This window comes from Globicephala melas, chromosome 4 (assembly GCF_963455315.2).
Source record: "Globicephala melas chromosome 4, mGloMel1.2, whole genome shotgun sequence".
In the NCBI taxonomy this organism is placed as follows: domain Eukaryota; kingdom Metazoa; phylum Chordata; class Mammalia; order Artiodactyla; family Delphinidae; genus Globicephala; species Globicephala melas.
The window spans coordinates 94088914-94110169 of record NC_083317.1 but is presented as its reverse complement, the minus strand read 5'-3'; the positions used below and the strand labels follow the sequence as shown (position 1 = coordinate 94110169).

Genomic DNA, 21256 nt, shown 5'->3' with positions numbered 1-21256 from the left:
TCTATACCTGGCTCTATGTGAAAATTACACCGTGAGAGAAAATGACTTTGCAGCAGCATTTTAAGAAACAACAAAACTTACTCCTGAAGGAAACCACATTGGGCTGAAAACTAGCAAAACTGACTTCTAGACCCTGTTGTTCCATCACCTGCCAGCTTCTCAGTTTGCTTCTGGGCCTCAGTTTCTTTAGTTGTAAAACAGTGAGCCCTCCACTAAATCCTAAGGGCCTTCTAACAGCTCATTTCTGTAATTACTAATGTGTCCATAGGGTGATAATCATTTAAAATCTTGCTAAATTTAGACAGTGCCTGAAGTGCCTGAAGTGCATCCTTGTGTGTGTTTGTTTATATATCTGTTCCTCGTAATTAGACTGTGAGTGCTTTGAGGACAGAGAATGCACTTTACTGGCTTTTTGCATAGCACAGTGTCTAGAAATAGCATCCTCCCAGAAATTAATGTATGAGGAATGAAGATGTGCTCTAGGAAGTTTATGTTCAGTTGCTTTTTGGTAGTTTATTAGTAACCCCAGTTTTACTATCTTATAGTTCTTTGGTTATGTGCTCATCATTTCTTTAAAAAAAATATTTTTATTGAGGTGAAATACACATAACATTAACTATTAACATTATTAATTAGATAAAATTAACTATTTTAATTCATTGGCAATTTAGTATATTTACGGTGTTATGCAATCACTACTTCTTTCTAGTTCTAAAACATTTTCATCACCCCAAAAGGAAACCCTGCATCTATTAAGCAGTTGCTTCCCAAATCCCTCCCACCCCTCAGCCCTTGGAAACCACAAATCTGAGTTTCATTTCTGTTGATTTATTTATTCTGGATATTTCATATACATGGAATCACACTATGTGACCTTTTGTGTCTGGCTTCTCTCACTTAGCGTAACGTTTTCAACCTTGTAGCATATATCAGTACTTCATTTCTTTTTATGACTGAGTAATATTGCCTGTGTGTATTATGTCACATTGTATTTACCCATTCATCCCCTAATAGACATTTTGGCTGTTTGCATCTTTTGGCTATTGTGAATAGTGATGCTGTCAACGTGTGTGTACATGTATTTGTTTGCATCCCAGTTTTCAATCCTTCTGGGTATATTATACCTAGGAGTGATATTGGTGGGTCATAATGGTACTTTCCTGATTAACTTTTTGAGGAAGAGCCAAACTGTTTTCCACAACAGCTGTATCATTTTACATCACTACCAGCAATTGTACAAGGGTTCCAGTTTTTCCACATCCTCACCAACACTTATTTTCCATTTTTCTGAGAATAGGCATTGTAGGGGGTGTGAAGTGGTACCTCATTGTGGTTTTGATTTGTGTTTCCCTAATGACTAACGATGTTGTGAGCATCTTCTCATATGTTTGTTGGCTGTTTGTATATCTTCTTTGGTAAGATGTCTATTTAAACCATTTACCCGTTTTAAAAATTAGGTTGTTTGTCTTTTTGTTGAGTCGTGACAATTATCAATATATATATATTTGGGATCCTAGTTCCTTATCAGTTACCGAATTTGTAAATATTTTTTGCCTATTTTATAGGTTGTCTTTTCACTTTGTTAATAATGTCCTTTGCACAAAAGTTTTTAATTTTTATGAAGTCCACTCTATTTTTTTTCTTTTGTTGCTTGTGGTTTTGGTGTCACATTTAAGAATCCATTGACAGATGCCCATGAAATATATACCCATGTTTTCTTCTAAGGGTTTTATGGTTTTAGCTTTTATATTTAGATCTATGATGAGTTAATTTTTGTATATGATGTCAGGTAGGGGTCCAAGTTGATTCTTTTTGTCTGTTTGGGGCCTCTTGCAATTTCATATGAATTTGAGGGTTGGCTTTTCCATTTCTGCCAAAAAGACCGTTGGAATTTTGGTAGAGATTACATTGACTCAGTAGATCGCTTTGAGCGGTATTGCCATCTTAACAATATTAAGTCTTCCATTCCGTGTCTTTGTTTAGGTGTTCTTAAGTTCCATTTATTTAGGTCTTCTTTAATTTCTTTCAGCAGTGTTTTGTAATTTAAGTGCATAAATCTTTCACCCCCTTGATTAAATTTTTTCCTAGGTATTTTATTCTTTTGGATACTGTCATAAATAGAATTGTGTTCTTAATTTCCTTTTCAGATTGTTCATTGCTGGTGCATAGAAACACAATTGACTTATGCATTGCTCTTGTACGCTGTAAATTTACTGAATTCGTTTTTTAGCTCTAATAGTTTTTTGTGTATGGAATCTTTGGGATTTTCTATATATAGGATTATGTCTTCTGCGAATATAATTTTACTTCTTCCTTTCCAATTTGGATGGCTTTTCTGTTTCTTTTCTTTTTTTGCCCCGTTGTTCTAGCTAAGACTTCTGGTACAATGTCAATAGTGGTGGTGAAAGTAGGCATCCTTGTCTTGTTCCTCATGTTAGAGGGAAAGCTTTCAGTTTCTTAACCATTGAGTGTCATGTTTGCTGTGTATGCTTATTGTCTTTTAACCTACTAAGTCAGAGGTTATCACCTGAGAACTTGTTAGAAATGCTAGCTCTTAAGACCCACCCCCAATCTTCTGATTCTGAAACTATGGGAAGTGGAGTTTAGCAATCTGGATTTTCAGAAACCCTCTGGATGATTTTGATGCACACTAAAGTTTAAGAACCACTGCACTAGAGTTTAAGCTTAGGTTAGAACCTGTGCTTTATTTTATTACCTTTGTATTCCTTTTAGTTCTCTTGTGGGATTAATTAGTGTTGAATAGCTTTAAAAAAATCAGTGTTCCCCAAAGCGCCTACATAATCTCTTCGCTCGTCTACATGTCTTGAATCACTGTGAATAACTGGAGATTCATTATTAGACATTCACAAGGTTCACCAGAAGATCTCACATTTTGTATTCAGTCTTAGACCCTTGGCAAACAGCGCAAGTGTACTTTTTTTTTTTTAATTTATTTATTTCTGGCTGTGTTGGGTCTTCATTGCTGTGTGTGGGCTCCTCATTGTGGTGGCTTCTCTTGTTGTAGAGCACGGGCTTCAGTAGTTGTGGCATGTGAGCTCAGGTGGCTCACGGGCTCTAGAGCGCAGGCTCAGTAGTTGTGGCGCACGGGCTTAGTTCCTCCGCAGCATGTGGGATCTTCCCGGACCAGGGCTCTAACCTGTGTCCCCTGCATTGGCAGGCGGATTCTTAACCACTGCGCCACCAGGGAAGCCCACAGTGTACTTTTATTTAGACCGTTTGTTTTGATAAGTGCTTTCACCATAATTATCTGGTTACCTATTAGCTGTGGCCTTATCCATATGACTACTTCAACAAGCAAGAAATTATCTTTTGGCTATTTAGAAAGACTCAGGTGTCTTTTTATTTTTTTAAATAGGGTTCATTGGATTTTATCACATCAGTGTTTTGCCCTTGCTTTATTTTTCTCATTAGCTTTCCTTTATCTTGCTGTGTTGTGATCTCAGTCCTCTTACATCCTTCCCCCCCGCCACCCCTTTCGTCCTCTTTGAACAAAATAATATTTGTTAATAAGCTAAGAATGTGATTTATTACTACTAATGGCTGTTGTTGAAAGTAGCCATTTGGACACACAAGTACCAGTTTATAGACAATTACAATCATAACATTCTACTTATTCACTACTTGTTTACCTACTGGCAAATATTCAGTTTATAAAAAATACCATTTCAAGATGTCAAAATTGTGGTGTAATTAATTATTTACACCTAATCTATTTCTGAGACTAATTTAAATGATAATATATACCCTGGATTCCCATTTTCCACCACTTTCAGATGTCTGAACCTCATTTGTACATTCTCCTCGAGTCAATCTAGTTAACTCTTCTCCCAGGATGGGTGAATATTCTGAATATAGTATCAGAGCAAGGGGTATCTACACGTGTGGGCTCTGGGGGGGATCCCTGGTGGCAGGGAAGAAGCACAGAGTGAAGCAGAATGGTCGTACAGCCATGGCAGGGGCTTAGAAGCTCTCCATGAGCTATGTGTCCCTAGAAATACAACATTGCTGGACTCTCCTTCAGTCTCTTTGATGTGAGAATAAAGTTGTAGGATCATTGCATGAATTACTGTTGGTTGAATAATTAAGCCGCTCTCCAACCTTTCTTGTTCACAGTTTGCTGTAAGTAAATGAAAAATCAATTCATTAACAAATGCTAGCAGACTTTTAAGATGTTAGACCATGTACTTGCATATTGTGGTTAAATTTTTTAATGACTATAAACTGATCATAGTTCTTGTTTGTGTCTCACATCTTGTTCAATGAAAAAAAAAGGGAGTGTTCATTGCAGCACTATTTACAGTAGCCAGGAGATGGAAGCAACCTAAGTGTCCATCGACAGATGAATGGATAAAGAAGATGTGGCACGTATATACAATGGAATATTACTCAGCCATAAAAAGAAACGAAATTGAGTTATTTCTAGTGAGGTGGATGGACCTAGAGTCTGTCATACAGAGTGAAGTAAGTCAGAAAGAGAAAAACAAATACCATATGCTAACACATATATATGGAATCTAGAAAAAAAATGGTTCGCATGAACCTAGGGGCAGGACAGAGATAAAGACGCAGAGTTAGAGAATGGACTTGAGGACACGGGGAGGGGGAAGGGGAGGGGTAAGCTGGGACGAAGTGAGAGAGTGGCATGGACTTATATACACTACCAAATATAAAATAGCTAGTGGGAAGCAGCAGCATAGCACAGGGAGATCAGCTTGGTGCTTTGTGACCACCTAGGGGTGGGATAGGGAGGGTGGGAGGGAGATGAGAGGGAGGGGATATGGGGATATATGTATGCGTATAGCTGACTCACTTTGTTATACCGCAGAAACTAACACAACACTGTAAAGCAATTATACTCCAATAAAGATGTTAAAAAAAGAAAAACGAAAAAAAAGGGGGGGGGTTCTTGACTGTTGAAGTCACAGCCTGAAATTGATCAAATTTCCCAAGGCATTTTTTTCATAGAATTACTTGGGTTTTAGCAAACATTCTAGTTCCAGTTCTAGAAATTGTACGTGTGACATCTTTCTTCTGTCTGTGGAAGAGTTCATGTGGTCTCTAGCTGAGCTTCTTATTTAGTTTCTCAAAAAAAAAAAAAAAAATCTGAAGTAGTTTGGAAGTGTATGTTTGTGTTCAAATTATTTAATCTATGTGTATGTATATTTGTGTAGACCTACCTTTATGTAAGAACAGTGTTTAATAAAGAGGGTTCCAGATATCTTAAGAGATTTAAAAAGTTTTTTTTCCAAAAAGTTTAATAGATGGATGGTTTCCCAATACAGTCAGAAAGGAAGTTAGTTTGGGGAGATTGTGTGCCTTTTTTACCCCTCACATATCCGGTGTTGGTGGTTTGAACAAGAAGAGAACCATTTTCCACATATTCTCAGGGCTATATCCTTTCAGTCTTCTGTGTCACGAGATTATCGATTAAAAATCAAAAGGAATCTAGTAGTCCTAAAAGTTTAGGAAGAGAAGTTTGTGTTTTAATTAGGGAAGAATTATAATAGTATCAGGAGGTTCTCAAACACAAACTGTTGAGCAGAGGCATAAACTCACTGATTGGGAGATAAGTATTTAGGGAGACAATAACTTTTCTCATACCACCATTGTGAAAGGGATTTTATTTTCCTAGCTTTTAAACTCCTGAATGCCTGTGTATGCAATGGTTTATTTCAGAAAGGAGAGAAACCTTAGGGTTCTAGGGCAGAGCTGAGTTTCAGAAACCATTACTGTATATTTCGCAAGGCTTTTTGAAAGGGTTTTGATGACAGTGACAAGAGAAAGGGGGAACAAGCATGTTAAAGTCATTTGGCTACTTTTGAAGCCAAGGCCAGGAAGAAAACATTTTCTGGCTGTAAATCATTTACTTGTCCTGCATTCTTTAAAGCATTTTGTACAAATGGCTTTAACAGTTTTAGGGGTCATGCCTGGGGTTAAGAGACTGTTTGCCTGGTATACATTTTGGTGATTAAAAAGTAATACTTTATTGAAGTGGTAGCATTTCTGTTCACACTCTGCACTGTGAAATGTTTGCTATTTATCTGATGAGGAAGGTTTGCCTCATAAGTCAGTATTGTACAAAGAGTATGCGTGTTGACTGTGTGTTACAGGGACATGTACTGTTAAAAAAAATAGTGCTTAAAATGTAACTAATGAAAGAACAGGAAAAAAAAACTATAAAAAAAAGAGAAAAATTGTAAAGATTGCTAACATTTTGATGAGTGATTATTATGCCATGCACTGCTCTAAATGCTTTTACATGTATCATTGAATTTAGTCTTTAAACACAAACCTATGAGGTAGGGATTGTTATTCTTATTGACAAGTGAGGCATAAAAAGGCTAAGTGAATTGTCCAACGTCACACAACCAGTGTGAATAGTGAGGTGGGAAATGAAACCAGGCAGAGGCCACGCTCTTAATGCCTGCTTATAGAGCTGAGTGCATTGACCCTTGGATTTCAAAGATAGTACTCAGGCTAAGAGTGAAATAGTTGTCTGTGATTTTTAAGTGAATCAATTCAAATAGAAATATTTAGTAAATACCTAAATGTCTTAATGGCTGCGGCAAAAATGCTAAAGCTGATGAGAAAGATGGATTTGGAAGGTGAATTTGGAAAGTGCCTTCAGTGATTGCTGGATGTATTAGTTGGAATCGTACTTAAAAATACAGTGGGATTGTGGAATTATCCATTCTTATGGCATCGTCATCCTTTTCTTTAACTGATTACCAGTGTGTTACTATGTGAGAGACTACTGTGGTATTTTGTATGTGTTCAGAGATTATCAGATAGTTTAGTACTTTGGCATATTGTCCATGAAGTTGCAGCAACTCTAGTCGTGTGGAATGTTACATGAATATTCAAATCTTTTCTGCGCTTCTCCTATATGTTTTTCCTATACTTGTAGACCTTTGGATGGGCACCCCAGCATCCCTGTCCCTCCACACTTTTCCTGAGAAGTAGTTGTAACATCGGATTGTACTGTGAGGTGAAAGATGCATTGTGCTTATATGTAAGCGCAGCACTGGGTGGCAGGGTCTGTCTTCTTTTGCCAAGAAAAGTGTTGTATTTTTCTTGGTTTTTGTTACAGCAGAGCAATTTTCATTGCCGGCAGCACAACACACATCAGGAGAAAGCAAATAAACAACACAGGGCACTTGGAGCCAGGAAGTCGCATCTCAAGACTAGAAACACAGCTTTGGATTGACATTTGGGACCTGGGTTGCTAAATAGGGGAGCCACCTGTCAAACTGAAAACCAGTGACCTGTGGTTCTTATACTTCCAGGGAAACCATTTAGTCATAGGATCTTTGGAAGGGTGTCAGAAGTTGATTTTGATGTTATGACAATCAGTTTCCTTGTAATTAAATATTAACTCAAACTATGTCTTAAGTAACTGAGCTTTGCCTTGCCTTTCATTGTTTCCTTAGACATGCGATTAACATTTGTTGAATTTAATATTTTGAAACTAACCTCTTGTTAATTGAATGCTTTACTTTGAAATAATCCAAGTAAATTTGGTATGAGTATTCCTAATAGTGTCTAGTTTTAAAATATAATCTGTTTTTACCCCCTGCCTTATAAGAGACTTGTCAAATTCAGTTGGTTTGGAGTATTTTAAAGGTTTCTTCTGTGTCAAATTAATGGCATGTTACAGTAACTTATTGAAAATAATAATCAAAATGAAAATTATAAACCCAAAGTCTATAGGAGCTTTTTAAACCAGAGGAGATAAACTCATTAAAAATTTATTTACTTAAGCATATATTGATAATACATTCTTTTAAAGGGAAAAAAGGAAACTTTTTGCCCTACTTTGTTAGACTACTCTTAACTGAGCAGCCTTAATTTATGGAACTTGAGGCTTTGGGAATCATTAAATATTTATAAAGATGCTCATAGGGACTTCCCTGATGGCGCAGGGGTTGAGAATCTGCCTGCCAGTGCCAGGGACACAGGTTCGATCCCTGGTCAGGGAAGATCCCACATGCCGTGGAGCAACTAAGCCCCTGCTGTGCTTGTGCCTGTACAACTAACGAGCCTGTGCTCTAGAGCTTGCGAGCCACAACTACTGAGCCCGAGTGCCACAACTACTTAGCCTGAGCGCCACAACCTCTGAAACCTGTGCACCCTAGAGCCTGCGTGCCGCAACTACTGAGCCCGCGTGCTGCAACTCCTGAAGCCCGTGTGCCGCAACTCCTGAAGCCCGTGTGCCTAGAGCCCGTGCTCTGCAACAAGAGAAGCCACTGCAATGAGAAACCTGTGCACCACAACGAAGAATAGCCCCGCTCACCGCAGCTAGGGAAAGCCTGCGCACAGCAACGAAGACCCAGTGCAGCCAAAAAACAATATTAAAAAAAAAAAAAAAGATGCTCATAGCTGTTCTCCTACCCCCACCCCCTTAACTTATGCAGCTGGAGAATTCCTTTTCATTTGTGATTTCACGTCTAAGGCACGAGGTACCAATTACTGAAGAGAAAATAGTCAGTGATTCTCTTCAGTTTTGATAATATTTTAAAATACCAATGATTAGTTTGAATAATGTATATTTCTTCAGTTGTTAATATCTTACTCTTGCCTCTTTTAGGGCCTGCTGAAGTTCCCATGATGTCACCCAATGGATCCATTCCTCCCATCCATGTGCCTCCAGGTTATATTTCACAGGTAAACCATTTAATAGACTTCTCTACTCACTATGGGCACTGTCATTATTCCAAAACAAAATATGGCCTCAGAACCTTATTCCAGGATTAATTTAGTTAGGATAATGCTAGAGTTGTGGGGTTTTCTTGTTTTCCTGTTTTAGTTTTTGATTTTGTTTGTGTGGCACCACATGGTCCTTCCTGAATCTTGCTGCTTGACGTGCCAGAAAGTCAGCGGGAGGGAAACACAGCAGGGTTACCAGGCTGCCCTCCTCTGAGGTGGGTTTCACACTTGACCATTTGATGGTGGTTCCTTCATTGAGTCTACTGCCTTAGAGACTTCCTTCTATCTGTACCACAATTTGCTAGAAAAAAAAACTTGTAGACTTAATTAGTAAAAAATATCAAAGGAGACATATAGTTAACATAAATAGGGTCTGCCTTCTGTTATAGGAGTCCCATTTTTCTGTAATGTGGCATGACTTGGGCTTGATAAATTACTGAATATGATGTGAGAAATTCGCTGTTTGTACTTAAATTTCTCTGAAATTGGATTATTTCTTAAGTAAAAAAAAAAAAAAAAAAAGCAATAGCTGTTTAAAAAGTAGTAGCAGGGGGGCTTCCCTGGTGGCACAGTGGTTGAGAGTCCGCCTGCCGATGCAGGGGACACGGGTTCGTGCCCCGGTTCGGGAAGATCCCACATGCCGCAGAGTCTGCGCGTCCAGAGCCTGTGCTCCGCAACAGGAGGGGCCACGGCAGTGTGAGGCCCGCGTACCAGGAAAAAAAAAAAAAAAAACACCAAAATAAAACAAAAAAAACGTAGTAGCAGGACTTCCCTGGCGGTCCAGTGGGTAGGACTCGGCGCTTTCACTGCAGAGGTTGCGGGTTCAATCCGTGGTCAGGGAACTAAGATCCCACAGCCTCTCAGTTCGCCCCCGCCCCAAGAAAAAGTAGTAGCAGCAATTTCAGAGGTGTGTTGGAAAGATTAAAAAAAAAAAAGTTAAAGGATAAAGTTGTACTCCTATTCGTGGATAAGGTTTAAAGTCTTCAGGGTGCCTGGAACATGGGCATCTGTATATACTTTTGTTTTTTGTCCTCAGTTCCTAAAACAACTTGAACTCTCCCTGTACTACTTCCTCCCCAAATACCTAACTAACCAACTGTTTTTCTCTCTTTCTGCCACTATTGTACTTTTTTTCTGATTATAATGGCATCTTATATTTGTTGGAAAAAATCTGAGAAGGCAGAAGAGCAGAAAAAAAGAAAATATTTGTAATTTTACTACCCACAGAAGACGATAATCTTTGTGTTAACATTTTTTGGATTATAGTCTTCCAGATATTTTTTTCTTTCTCTCTCTGTCTGCTTTTAAAATGGTTTAAAAATCTGTAATTTTCATTTTCAGTGATTTTGCTGGGGTGAAAAAATTGGCAGCTACATAGGAAAATTGCTGAAGTGCAGGCAGGAATCAAAGAAGATTTATCCTTCTCTGATGTAAAAACTTATCCATTTCTTCACTGTCTAAGGCATAGTGCAGCCACTATAATTTCATTTTTTCCATTGTTCTTTTATGTGAGCCAATTTGACATCTTTCTTTTTTGGAGGAGCCAGAATGTTGGCCCATCTTCCCCCTGTTGCAAGTAAATGGCTTGTTTTACACAAGTCTTTGTAAATAAGGATCACTGAAGGAGAAAAGGGTGCAGAGCAAGCCCTTCCAGCCAGGACACACGATGGTGGATCACATTCACGTCACCAGTCAATAAACAGAAAAGAACAAGGAATGTAGAATTCCATTATGTCTCCCACTCATTTATTTGAGGAAGTGTTTCATTCCCTTGAACCAGAGTACAGTTCTCACCATTGTGATGGCTGAAATAACACCTCCTTTTATGCTAAATGCCCATTTAGGAATACCAGTTAAAAATTGAACATTCTAGTGGAGAGAAGCTGTAATGTGCTTTTTATTGCTAGTGGTGTTGCTGTGATTGTATTAACTGCCAAACATTTATTAGGATTCCTAGGAAAAATAGAAACTTTTAGATCGTGGTGTATTTCTGATTCTGAAAAACTTCTATAGAAAATCTAAGTAGAAAGAGGAAAAACAGAACTGTAAACTTACTTTCATAAAGCTCATAATGGAAGCATAGTGAAACACTTTCTGAACTCAGAATTATGGCAGAAAGTGCTAGGAGATATTTGAAGAATAGTAAAAATGGAATAAGTTGGACTCCAAATTGAAAAAGAACAAGAAACAGTCTGTAAGGCACGTATTCAACTCTTTTTAGACTGAGCTGTCTGCTCAGAAGATGGGCCCAGAGTTAAATAACCTTCAGTGGTAGCATTAAAACTTGAATGATACTTGACAGTGAAGTGTCTTAAGTAAAAGTGATTATTATAATGAAGAAAATTGAGAACCTGAAGAGGTACAACATCTTCTTTAAGGCTGACCGTATACACACTTGAAAGGAATGAAGAAGGTTGGAACCAAGTATAAAATGTCTTAGGAGACTTATGAAGGAGCAAAATACATTTTTGTTATGCAGTTGTGGGAAGAAATAATCACTTAAAAAAAAATCCCCCTCCTGGCTAGACATGTGTGAGAATGCCCAGTACTAGTCTGTCCCTATGCAATACAGTCTACACCTTAACCCCACAGTCCTTTTCCTCAAATACATGTGGCTTCCTTGTTCAGATCTAGAGTTGGGTGTACATTGTGTAGTGGTACAGTTAAAGGTCTCTGTTGTAGTATATGGATTCTTAATATTCAACCCTGTCCTCCTTTTGAGAGTCACCTTTTCCTATTGCCCCACATTGCTACCACCTTAAACCTCTGTCCGCTGGCTTTTTCTCAACTTCATACTTTTGTGCCCATTATTTCTCTCTTCTTGGAGAACTCTAGAGCCCTTCTTTGTCTGACAGTTCAATAATTCTTCTATGCAAATACCTGTCCTGAATGTGACCACTTTAGAACCTCTAACACAGAGATGGTTGTTTTTGTTTTGTTTTTGTTTTTGTTTTTTTCCAGCATCTTTGGTACTTTGTCCCCATCTCTGTCATGAAACACAATACATTTTATAACCATCCCCAAGAATCTTAGTGCTTCATTGGGATTATATCTGAGAATTTAGAATACTGCCTGGTACGTAGTAGGTACTTGATAAGTGCTTTTAAATGTAAGTGATTGGCCAACCTGAAATAAAGTAAATACAGGATAGATTCGTAGGTTTGGTTCAAAGATTTGCAGGTTCAAGTAGAGCAGTAATATGCCTGATAGCTGGAAAATTAGCAAGATCAGAGTGATGTATACCTGCAAGGAATGAAATACTCTGAATGTGGATTTAAGAGAGAGAAGTGCCAAGATAGTTCAGTAGAGGAAGGAATAGTCTCTTCAACAAATAGTGCAGGGACAACTGGGTATCCAGATGCAACAGAATGAAGTTGGACCTCTACCTTACACCATATACAAAAATTAACTCAAAATGGATCATAGATGTAAGAACTAAAACTGTATACCTCTAGGAGTAAAATTTTGTAACCTCGGATTAGGCAATGGAATCTTAGATATGACACCAAAAGCACAAGCAGGAAAAGAAGAAAACAGATAAATTTGACTTCATTCAAATTACAACTTTTTGTGCTTCCAAGGTACCATCGACAAAATGAAAAGAGAACTCATAGATTGGGAGAAAGTATATGCAAATCATATATTTGAGAAGGGACTTGTATCTAGAATATATAAGGAAATCTTAACAGCTCAAGAATAAAAAGACAAACAACCCAGTTTAAATATGGGCAAAGGATCAGAATAGACATTCTCCAGAAACAATGTACAAATGGCCAAATAGTACATGAAAAGATGATGAACATCACTTAACCATCAGGGAAATGAAATCAAAACCACAGCGCAATATACTTCACACACACTAGGATGGCTTTAGTCAAAGAGACAAGTAGGAACAAGTGTTGGCAAGGATGTGGAACAGTTGGAACCCTCATACGCTGCCTGTGGTCATGTAAAATGGTACAGCTGCTTTGGAAGATAGTCTGGCATTTCCTCAAACGGTTAAATAGAGAGTTATTTACCATGTGACTCTGCTGTTCCACTACTAGGTAAATACCCAAGAGGAGAGAAAACATATGTTTATACACAAAAAAAGCTTGTACATGAATATTCATAGCAGCACTATTCATAATAACCCCAATGTGGAAACAACCCAAATGTCCATCAGCCTATGAATGGATAAACATGTTGTGATATATCCATAAAATGGACTATTATTCAGCCATAAGAAGGAATGAAGTACTTATACATGCTAAAAAGTGGATGAACCTTGAAAATATTGTGCTAAGTGAAAGAAGCCAGACACAAAAGCCATATACAGTATCATTCCATTTATATACAATGTTCAGAATAGGCAAATGCATAGACACTGATAATGTATTAGTTGGTGCCGGGGGCTGGGGGAGAGAGTATTAGGGAGTTGCTGCTAGTGGGTATGGTATTCTTTTGGGGGTGATGACAGTGTTCTGGAAATAAATAGTGGTAATGGTCACTCAACTCTGAATATACTAAAAACCAACTGAATCAGACACTTTAAAAGAATGGATTTTGCGGTATGTAAATTACACCTCAATAAAGCTATTACAAAAGAGGAGGGAGGGAAAGATAGTGACTAGTCCTAACTATTAATCAGCAAACAGTGGCACAGCTGGGAAAAATGGCCCAGCCTGTCTTGGTGCCTGTGTTGATGGTGGTAATGACTACTGCGTATGCTGTGCACTCTGCTGAATGCTCTATTTACGTGTCTGGTTTTCACCATCCTAACTTCACATACGAGGAAGCTAAGGCCCTGAGTTGAACCAGGATTGCAACCCAGGCATTTCTGAACTCACTGACCTTTTTCCCACTATGATGTGATCTCTAAGTCAGTGACAGAGCCTACTTTGATGGATATACAGTTGACCCTTGAAGAACATGAGTTGAAACTGCTCAGGTCCACTTATACGTGGATTTTTTTCAGTACTAAATACTCAGTACTACACGATGCGTGGTTGGTTGAGTCCATGGATGAGGAGCTACAGATAAGGAGAGCTGATTATTAGTTATTTGTGGACTTTTGACTGTGAGGCGGGTCGGTGCCCCTGACGTCCACCTTGTTCAAGGATTAACTGTATTTACTTCATGTTACATTGCTTTTTGACAGTGTGAGTGTGGATGTGTGGTGTGTCTACTTGTGCATCTCTAATACTAAAACCCTAGCTACCCATATATGAGATGGTACATTATTGTAAGAAAATTGAAGAGAGAGGCAAGTAAATGATTAAAGGCATTACAGTCACTCTAAACCGAGTCAATGGGGAATTTCTTGGTTGTAGCATTCATTCCATACTTCAGTAGCTATAAGTGCTTGAAAGATAAATTGATAAACTTGATCAAGTTGACAAAATACCAATGTTAGTAATGAGCAGATGATCTTATAGAAAGACAAACGTGGAGTTGAGACAGCTCTGCTGTGACTCACTGTCAACAGCACAGCCTGTGTTTTCTTAGTTTGGGAAGGACTGACCCTGTGGGCTTTAGAGATAGTGTGGACTAGGGCAGGAGAACAGTGGAACCTTCTCTGAGATAGTAAGCTTTTCTTTGTTGTAGTGTGAGTGTGTATTTTGTGCTTTACTTTTTGGTGGGAGGCTGGGGGAGGTTTGAGGAAAATGTGATCTGACATTTTCAACTTGAGAGAAAATACAGGCTAAGTTTTTGTGGGTTTTTTTTTTCCCCCACCTGTGAGAAAGTGGATTTAGGTGAGAGGGAATTTAATTTAGCCTTATCCACTTATCACCATTATTTCCATTATGTAAAAGCATTTATTAGTGTCATTAGGGTTGAAGCTATGGGAAAAGAGGGCGAGCTAGGAAGAACATGGACATTACTTGAAAAGGCCTTTGCCTTCGTATTCCACCATGGCTACTTCCATGTAGCTTTTACAAACTCTTGCCACATAGGTGAATGCCTACCTGATGTGGCAGAGGGAAGAATTAAGAGAAATGCTGTGTAAGGTGTGTACTCCACAGTGGGCATTCACTACGTGGTAGCTATTAGAATGAAGAGGCCTGTTAGAACAATTTCAGTGAAAGTTTGGCAGAATTTGCCTCCTCAATACACATTGAGATCATGCCATATGAAGCAAATTTTTCCTTTCATTGTATACTTCCCTGGTTTTTCTTAAATTTTTTTAACCTCATCATTAACTTTTGAAGAATTTATATAGAAAAATTTCTTAAGCAGATGCCTTGAGTTTTGTTCCATGCTTCCATAGTAATTTATGAACATTTTCAAAAGTTACAGGGAAAGGTTTCATGTAAACCCCCAGATTTAAAAAGCATATGAAGAGACAAAGTGAAACATCCAAGTTAATGTTCCATCATTTGAGAAACCACTCTTCTTTTTCCAGGTTAATTGATGTAACCTAAAAACTTCAGAGTAGTCAGAATAAGTGTTTCTGTTGTTATAGCAGAAGTACACACTTTAACCCATTCCATTGTTTTGGGGATTAGTTAATGGGTAAATACCTGTTGAAATTATATATATTCCATTTCTCTTGACCGGGGAGAGACAAGAAATCTATTTAAAAACATGTTTAAATTTTGGTTTGGTTGATCATTCTCCAGTGAGGCTTGTTTTAAGAGTTGGCCAGAAATCAGAGCCCTGTGGAGAAACAATGGGGCCTGTTAGGTGGAAGCCGTGGAATGCTTTCCTACATTTTGTTCAGCCAGGTCGGCTGAGCTATGAGCATTAGCTTCAACTGCTTCCCTTTGGTAATTACAACCTGGTGTTAAACTAATGCTGTGCTTCAACCTTCAACGTTGTAGAAATGATGAACAGGAAGGAACATGGGGCATTGCCCTGTGCCTGGGTAGACCAAGAATCAGACCCATTTGGCGGCCAATAAGAAGAAAATTGGAATCTCTTTCAAAACTTTAAATCCTCTGGAAAAATTGACTTTTCTATAGGAAGTTAAGAAGATGTTTCACAGTGAACAGTGTGTGTGCACACAGTGTGTGCATGGGTGTTGGGAGCTTCTGTGGAAAAGAGCAGAGGACTTACGTACCCATTCTGTTTTAATTTCTATCATCATCAGATTTACAGTAACTTTATTTTCATTTTATGGCTTATTTTGTCTGAGGAGCGATTACAGACAAGGTTGGCGATGGTAAATTAAAGAGATGTACCCTCCCCTCAAAGCATTGTGCAAGTTTTCTCTTTCTGAGTCCTCTGTCTCCCTGTTCTGCATTTTCTCTTGGATTTCTTTCCTTTGTTTCTACGATCCTGGCATTGTGACCTAATGGAACACAGGATTAGCAGGATGAAATATGTGTCCTGTTCAACACTGTATCTCTAGTTCCTTGAAAGGTGTCAAGCACATACTAGGCATTTATTAAAATTTGGCTGACTTTTGGAGTCATTTTTATCTTGTGGAGGGAGGAGGGCAAAGGAAAGTGTTTGAGGATCTCTGAGGTTCTTTTCTAATCTAAAATTAGAGGATTCTCCTGTACTGTTCATAGTGCTCCTTAAGAAGGAGACCAAGAGAGAATATAAGTAAGTTTCCATAAGCAATCATTACCAAAACAGTGGGGCACACTTTTTTGGGATTTAGCATTCTATTGAGTAGAATGCTATTCTTCACTTCTACAGAAAAATGATAGTTGATTTGATAGTTGATTTTCGTAGTAATAATATTGAGAAGATGTCACATCTAGAAATGACTTCTGAATCATTGATAAGGATTAAATTATGCACATTACATTATATGATTTTATCACACAATTATTGTAGTCTGTCTTTCTAAATTAGTAACCCACTTTTGTCATATGTAACAACTTTTCTTAGAAAATCACATTTGCCCAACCTTTGAGCACAAAACTGAACCAAAGTTAAGTGGTTATATTCCTACACACTCTTTGAAACTCATCAGGTTTACAAACTTGGACTAACAGTTGTTTTGCTTTGTAATAAATATCTGATTATCAACAGCACAGATTCTTAATCCTTTCTCGTGCCATGGAACCCACTGCCAAACTGATGAGCATTTTTAAGTGTAAAATATAAAATTCATAGACACAATCTAGAACAGCCTGCCTGTGTTTCCATGGATGTATATGTGTCTGAGAAGCTGGACTGAAAAGATGTTATTGGCTGTGTCTTCTGTGCTGGTCAATGGAGAGGTGCTGGAGGAACAGCAACAGTTATTCCCGTTGATTCCTGCTGTTAATAGCTTTATTAATATCTTTTTTAAAAATTGAACACTTGATTTACAATGTTGTGTTAATCTCTGCTGTACAGCACAGTGATTCAGTTATATATATATATATATATATTTATATATATATATACATTTTAAAAACATTCTTTTCCATTATGATTTATCTCAGGACATTGAATATAGTTCCCTGCACTATACAGTAGGACCTTGTTGTTTGTTATTAATATCTTAAAGGCAGCTCAGTTTGGCACAAATTAAACCATCAGATTGCTACTTACTGTTTATCTTCCAACAAATATTCTGTTCCTTAAAACAGCATTTCCATCTAGTCTGAAATAATTGTTTGGTCCATTTTATTAATTGAAACTCTATGGATGTAACTCTTTTCACTTGTCCAATGTTCTCATGCTCCGTACATATCCTGGGGAGTATTAGATTTGATTTTTGATCTTCAGATGTGGTTCTTTTTGGTATTTAGGTTGGTAATATACAATAAAATATGACAAAAGGCACAGCATTTCTAGTGAGAGTACTTGGGTATGAATCTTGTCACCCATTTAGTTGGCCTTAGGTTAATTACTTAATTGCTCCTGAAGATTCTTAATCCAGAATTTAGGACTATGATGTTGCCTATGTTAGAGGATCTTCTGAGTATTATGCGAGTTATGTGCCGAGCACTTTATACGTTATTAAGTTGCTTAGCTCTTTCTAAATAGGGCCTCTCTGCCCCTCAAGCTAGGGTAGCCAAGATGTGGTAATGGAGCTGGCACCAGCTGAGGACCCAACACCAGTTCTGTGGTTCATAAGATGTGTCTCAAACCTTGCTGGGCTTCCTTCTTAATGTCCCCTCAGCTATATAGCATTACATACTTTACTGAAGACGTTGGATTAAAAGAGATACCACAGAAGATGTACTTGTTTCCATACTCCTCTCCAGCCTTCAGTGGTTTTAGTTATAAATCACTCGACAGTCACCTGGAAAGAGCCCTGTCTGTTTAGTAAAGTACTAAAAGTTGATTTGATTTATATATGGCCTAGTTGTGCTCCTTTTTCCAGATTAAAGATTTATGTAAGTGTGAGTGGTTTTTCTGTGTATAAAAGTGTTAGTACATATAAAGCCACCAGAGTGAGGCTTGCCATTTATGAGGGTATCTCCTTATACTGGTCACCTCTTTTCATTTATTTATTTTTTAACATCTTTATTGCAGTATAATCGCTTTACAATGGTGTGCTAGTTTCTGCTTTATAACAAAGTGAATCAGTTATACATATACATATGTTCCCATATCTCTTCCCTCTTGCGTCTCCCTCCCTCCCACCCTCCCTATCCCACCCCTCTAGGTGGTCACAAAGCACGGAGCTGATCTCCCTGTGTTATGCGGCTGCTTCCCACTAGCTATCTATTTTACGTTTGGTGGTGTATATATGTCAATGCCACTCTCTCACTTTGTCCCAGCTTACCCTTCCACCTCCCCATATCCTCAAGTCCATTCTCTAGCAGGTCTGTGTCTTTATTCCTGTCTTGCCCCTAGGTTCTTCATGACCATTTTTTGACTTACTTCACTCTGCATGACAGACTCTAGGTCCATCCACCTCACTACAAATAACTCAATTTCGTTTCTTTTTATGGCTGAGTAATATTCCATTGTATATATGTGCCACATCTTCTTTATCCATTCATCCGATGATGGACACTTAGGTTGTTTCCATGTCCCGGCTATTGTAAATAGAGCTGCCATGAACATTGTGGTACGTGACTCTTTTTGAATTATGGTTTTCTCAGGGTATATGCCCAGTAGTGGGATTGCTGGGTCGTATGGTCACCTCTGTACAAGTTTGTCTGTAAGGTTCATGCTCTAAAATACTGAAGACAAGGGCCATATCAGTACCTTCAACTTGGGATTCCCCATTTAGCAACCTCAGATTTGTTATCTGGATCTAACCATTCCCTTGTCACTCTATACCTTAGCCATTGCCTGAAGTTGGCATGTGCATTAAAAATTATGCACCAATGGAAAATTTAAGGTTTCTAGGTATAAATGAGTGTGTGGGTAAAATGTTTGGGGAATTTTTATTCATTCATGAATCACCTTGTTACTTAAATCCTTAAGTTTGGTTACCTGTGAAGCATATGAAATTAGTTGTTTACTTAATCATTGGCAAGAACTGTTTCAGAAAAGTAGCTAGAATTTTCAAGGAACTTTTTTTCTTTTCTTGATTCAGAGAGGATGTTGATTATCAATCTGCAACTACTCTGCAGGATAATCCTTTGATATTATATAAAGGGCTTTTAGAAACCCAGAAATGTCACCAATAATTTATTTTTCCATTCTGCTACAAAAATAACCATGCTATGCGGCAAGAGGAGCTGGTCCTAAACCTAGAGGGTTTATTGTCTCAGACCATTCATGATAATGTTACACTGGAAAGAGCAGATATTATTTCATCAGTGTTGGGCTGTAACAGATGTGAAGAGAAAGGAGATTGAGAAGTAACATTTGATGTTTTCAGCCACAGTTATGATTATTAAGTTTGAACGGACAGAAAAGTAAGTCGGGAGATTTGAGAAATACATTGAATTCTGCCACGTTTTTAAGTCAAGTAACTTAACTTCATCTGTAAAATAGAATCACTACTTGGCTCCTGTAATTCTTTGGTTGCCCTTTGAATATTCCTTTATCCTCATTTTCTCTTTCTTCTAAGGTACTTGGTGATGGTGGGAGGAGTTTCATCCATCCATAGGAGCAAAAAGGGGGTTGGGCTGGGGAAAGTACAGTCCGTACGTTTTAAGTCTCTCCCTCCGTGAAGAACAAACTTGCTTTTCCTCTTTTGTATTGTTTACTATATTAGAAAATGCAGAGTGAGGAGTCAGTGCAGAAAGGAAAGGTGAGAAATAATGCTTCTTTATTCCTGGTTGGTGAGAATAAAGTAAAATCACTCAACTGCATTTGGATTTGAAGTAGAACTTATATAGGAAATGTGTAAATTTTCTGTGTCTTTCTTATAGTAAAATCATACTTATTTAAAATAAGAGTGTCAGGGATAACAGATCTGGAATTGATTTTCTGAAACTTTAGAGTATGATGTCTAAACTAAGATATATACCTGAGTTATGGGGTGGGTTGAATTTGATAAAGAATGTGTTAAGAACTTTTTCTAGACATCAAATCTAAAAGAGAAAAATTTTTTTTTTTGCTTGCTTTTCCATTCATTTGTCGGTTAGCTAACATATATTGAGAGCCCCCTGTGTACCCGGGTGTCTTGAGGGACTTGGAGTTGGTGGGAGACACAGATCTGTAATCTGCGTTACAGGACAGAGATGCTGGTGGAGAGGTGAGCACCAGTCTGGCTGGCAGAAGCCTGGACTGTTTGCCTGCCCGTCCCTCTGTCCATGCAGCTGTTTCATGTTGCCCAGACTTTTCTTCTCCTTGTTCACTGCTCAGTTTTAGCTGAGACTTCTTCCCTTACCAGAATGGCCTGGGAGCCCTCTTTTAAGTATGTTGGCCACAGTTAGGAAGTGAGTCTGAGCCCAACTTTCACAAACACATTAGGTCCCAGTTTTCTGTGTGCAGCAGCTCACTCAAGCAATCCAGATTTGCACGCTACCTGCATGCACGCGGGCTCACGTGTGTCCACAGGCAGTCTGTTCTGCCCACATCTGGGATCATCACTGGCCATTGGGGCAGCCTGTTAAAATTTTTCTTTTGCCTCCTACCATTGAAGTTCTTTTGATTCTTGTTGTTTGCAGCCCAGAAGAAGTAGAAGGAGAGAGTTTTAGGAACTGAGGAGTTTCGTTAAAATTCCTGTGGAGCATTTCAGTTCAATAAGGAGAAGAACTACCTTCTCGGTTAACACGAGAAAGGATCATCAAAGCATAAGTGTTTTTAAGATGTCCACTTTAGTTCTCGGACTCAAAATTGCACCCCGCCTCCCTCCCCCGTCACTTCCCCCCATAGCTCTCTGACCTTGTGAGTGTTAGCTTAACTTTACTGAACTTCATTCCTTTTCTGTCTCAAATGGGGGAAACTGTATTTGCCTCCCAGCGTTGTTGGGAAGATTTAGTGAGGTGGTAATAGTAGTAATTGCCAGGTAAGGTTTATCTATTATGTATCAGTTACTGTTCCAGGACCTTAACATGCTGCTGCCTTATTTCAGGTAGAAGATATTAAAGCAGAGCAGCAGGTATTCAATAAATATTGTTTGTATCTTGAATCCTTTCACATCTCTTAATAACCTATTTCTAACAGTTCATTATTTACATATTTATTTCGCAGCATACCTAACTCCTGTATGATTCTTTACATAATGAAAACTTGGGAGTATAGACCAGAATGA

At 38.3% G+C, this 21256-nt stretch overlaps 1 protein-coding gene across 3 annotated transcripts in view; it reads left to right on the top strand.

Annotated features, from left to right (window-relative positions):
* The window catches only part of FNDC3B (fibronectin type III domain containing 3B), a 352410-nt gene that overhangs the window by 180366 nt on the left and 150788 nt on the right, over window positions 1-21256 (top strand). For all 3 annotated transcript variants that reach the window (XM_030863564.2, XM_030863519.2, XM_060298416.1), the window contains one exon: window positions 8609-8685. In XM_030863564.2, the coding sequence (XP_030719424.1) occupies window positions 8609-8685 (77 nt within the window). The remainder of the gene's footprint in view (window positions 1-8608; window positions 8686-21256) is intronic.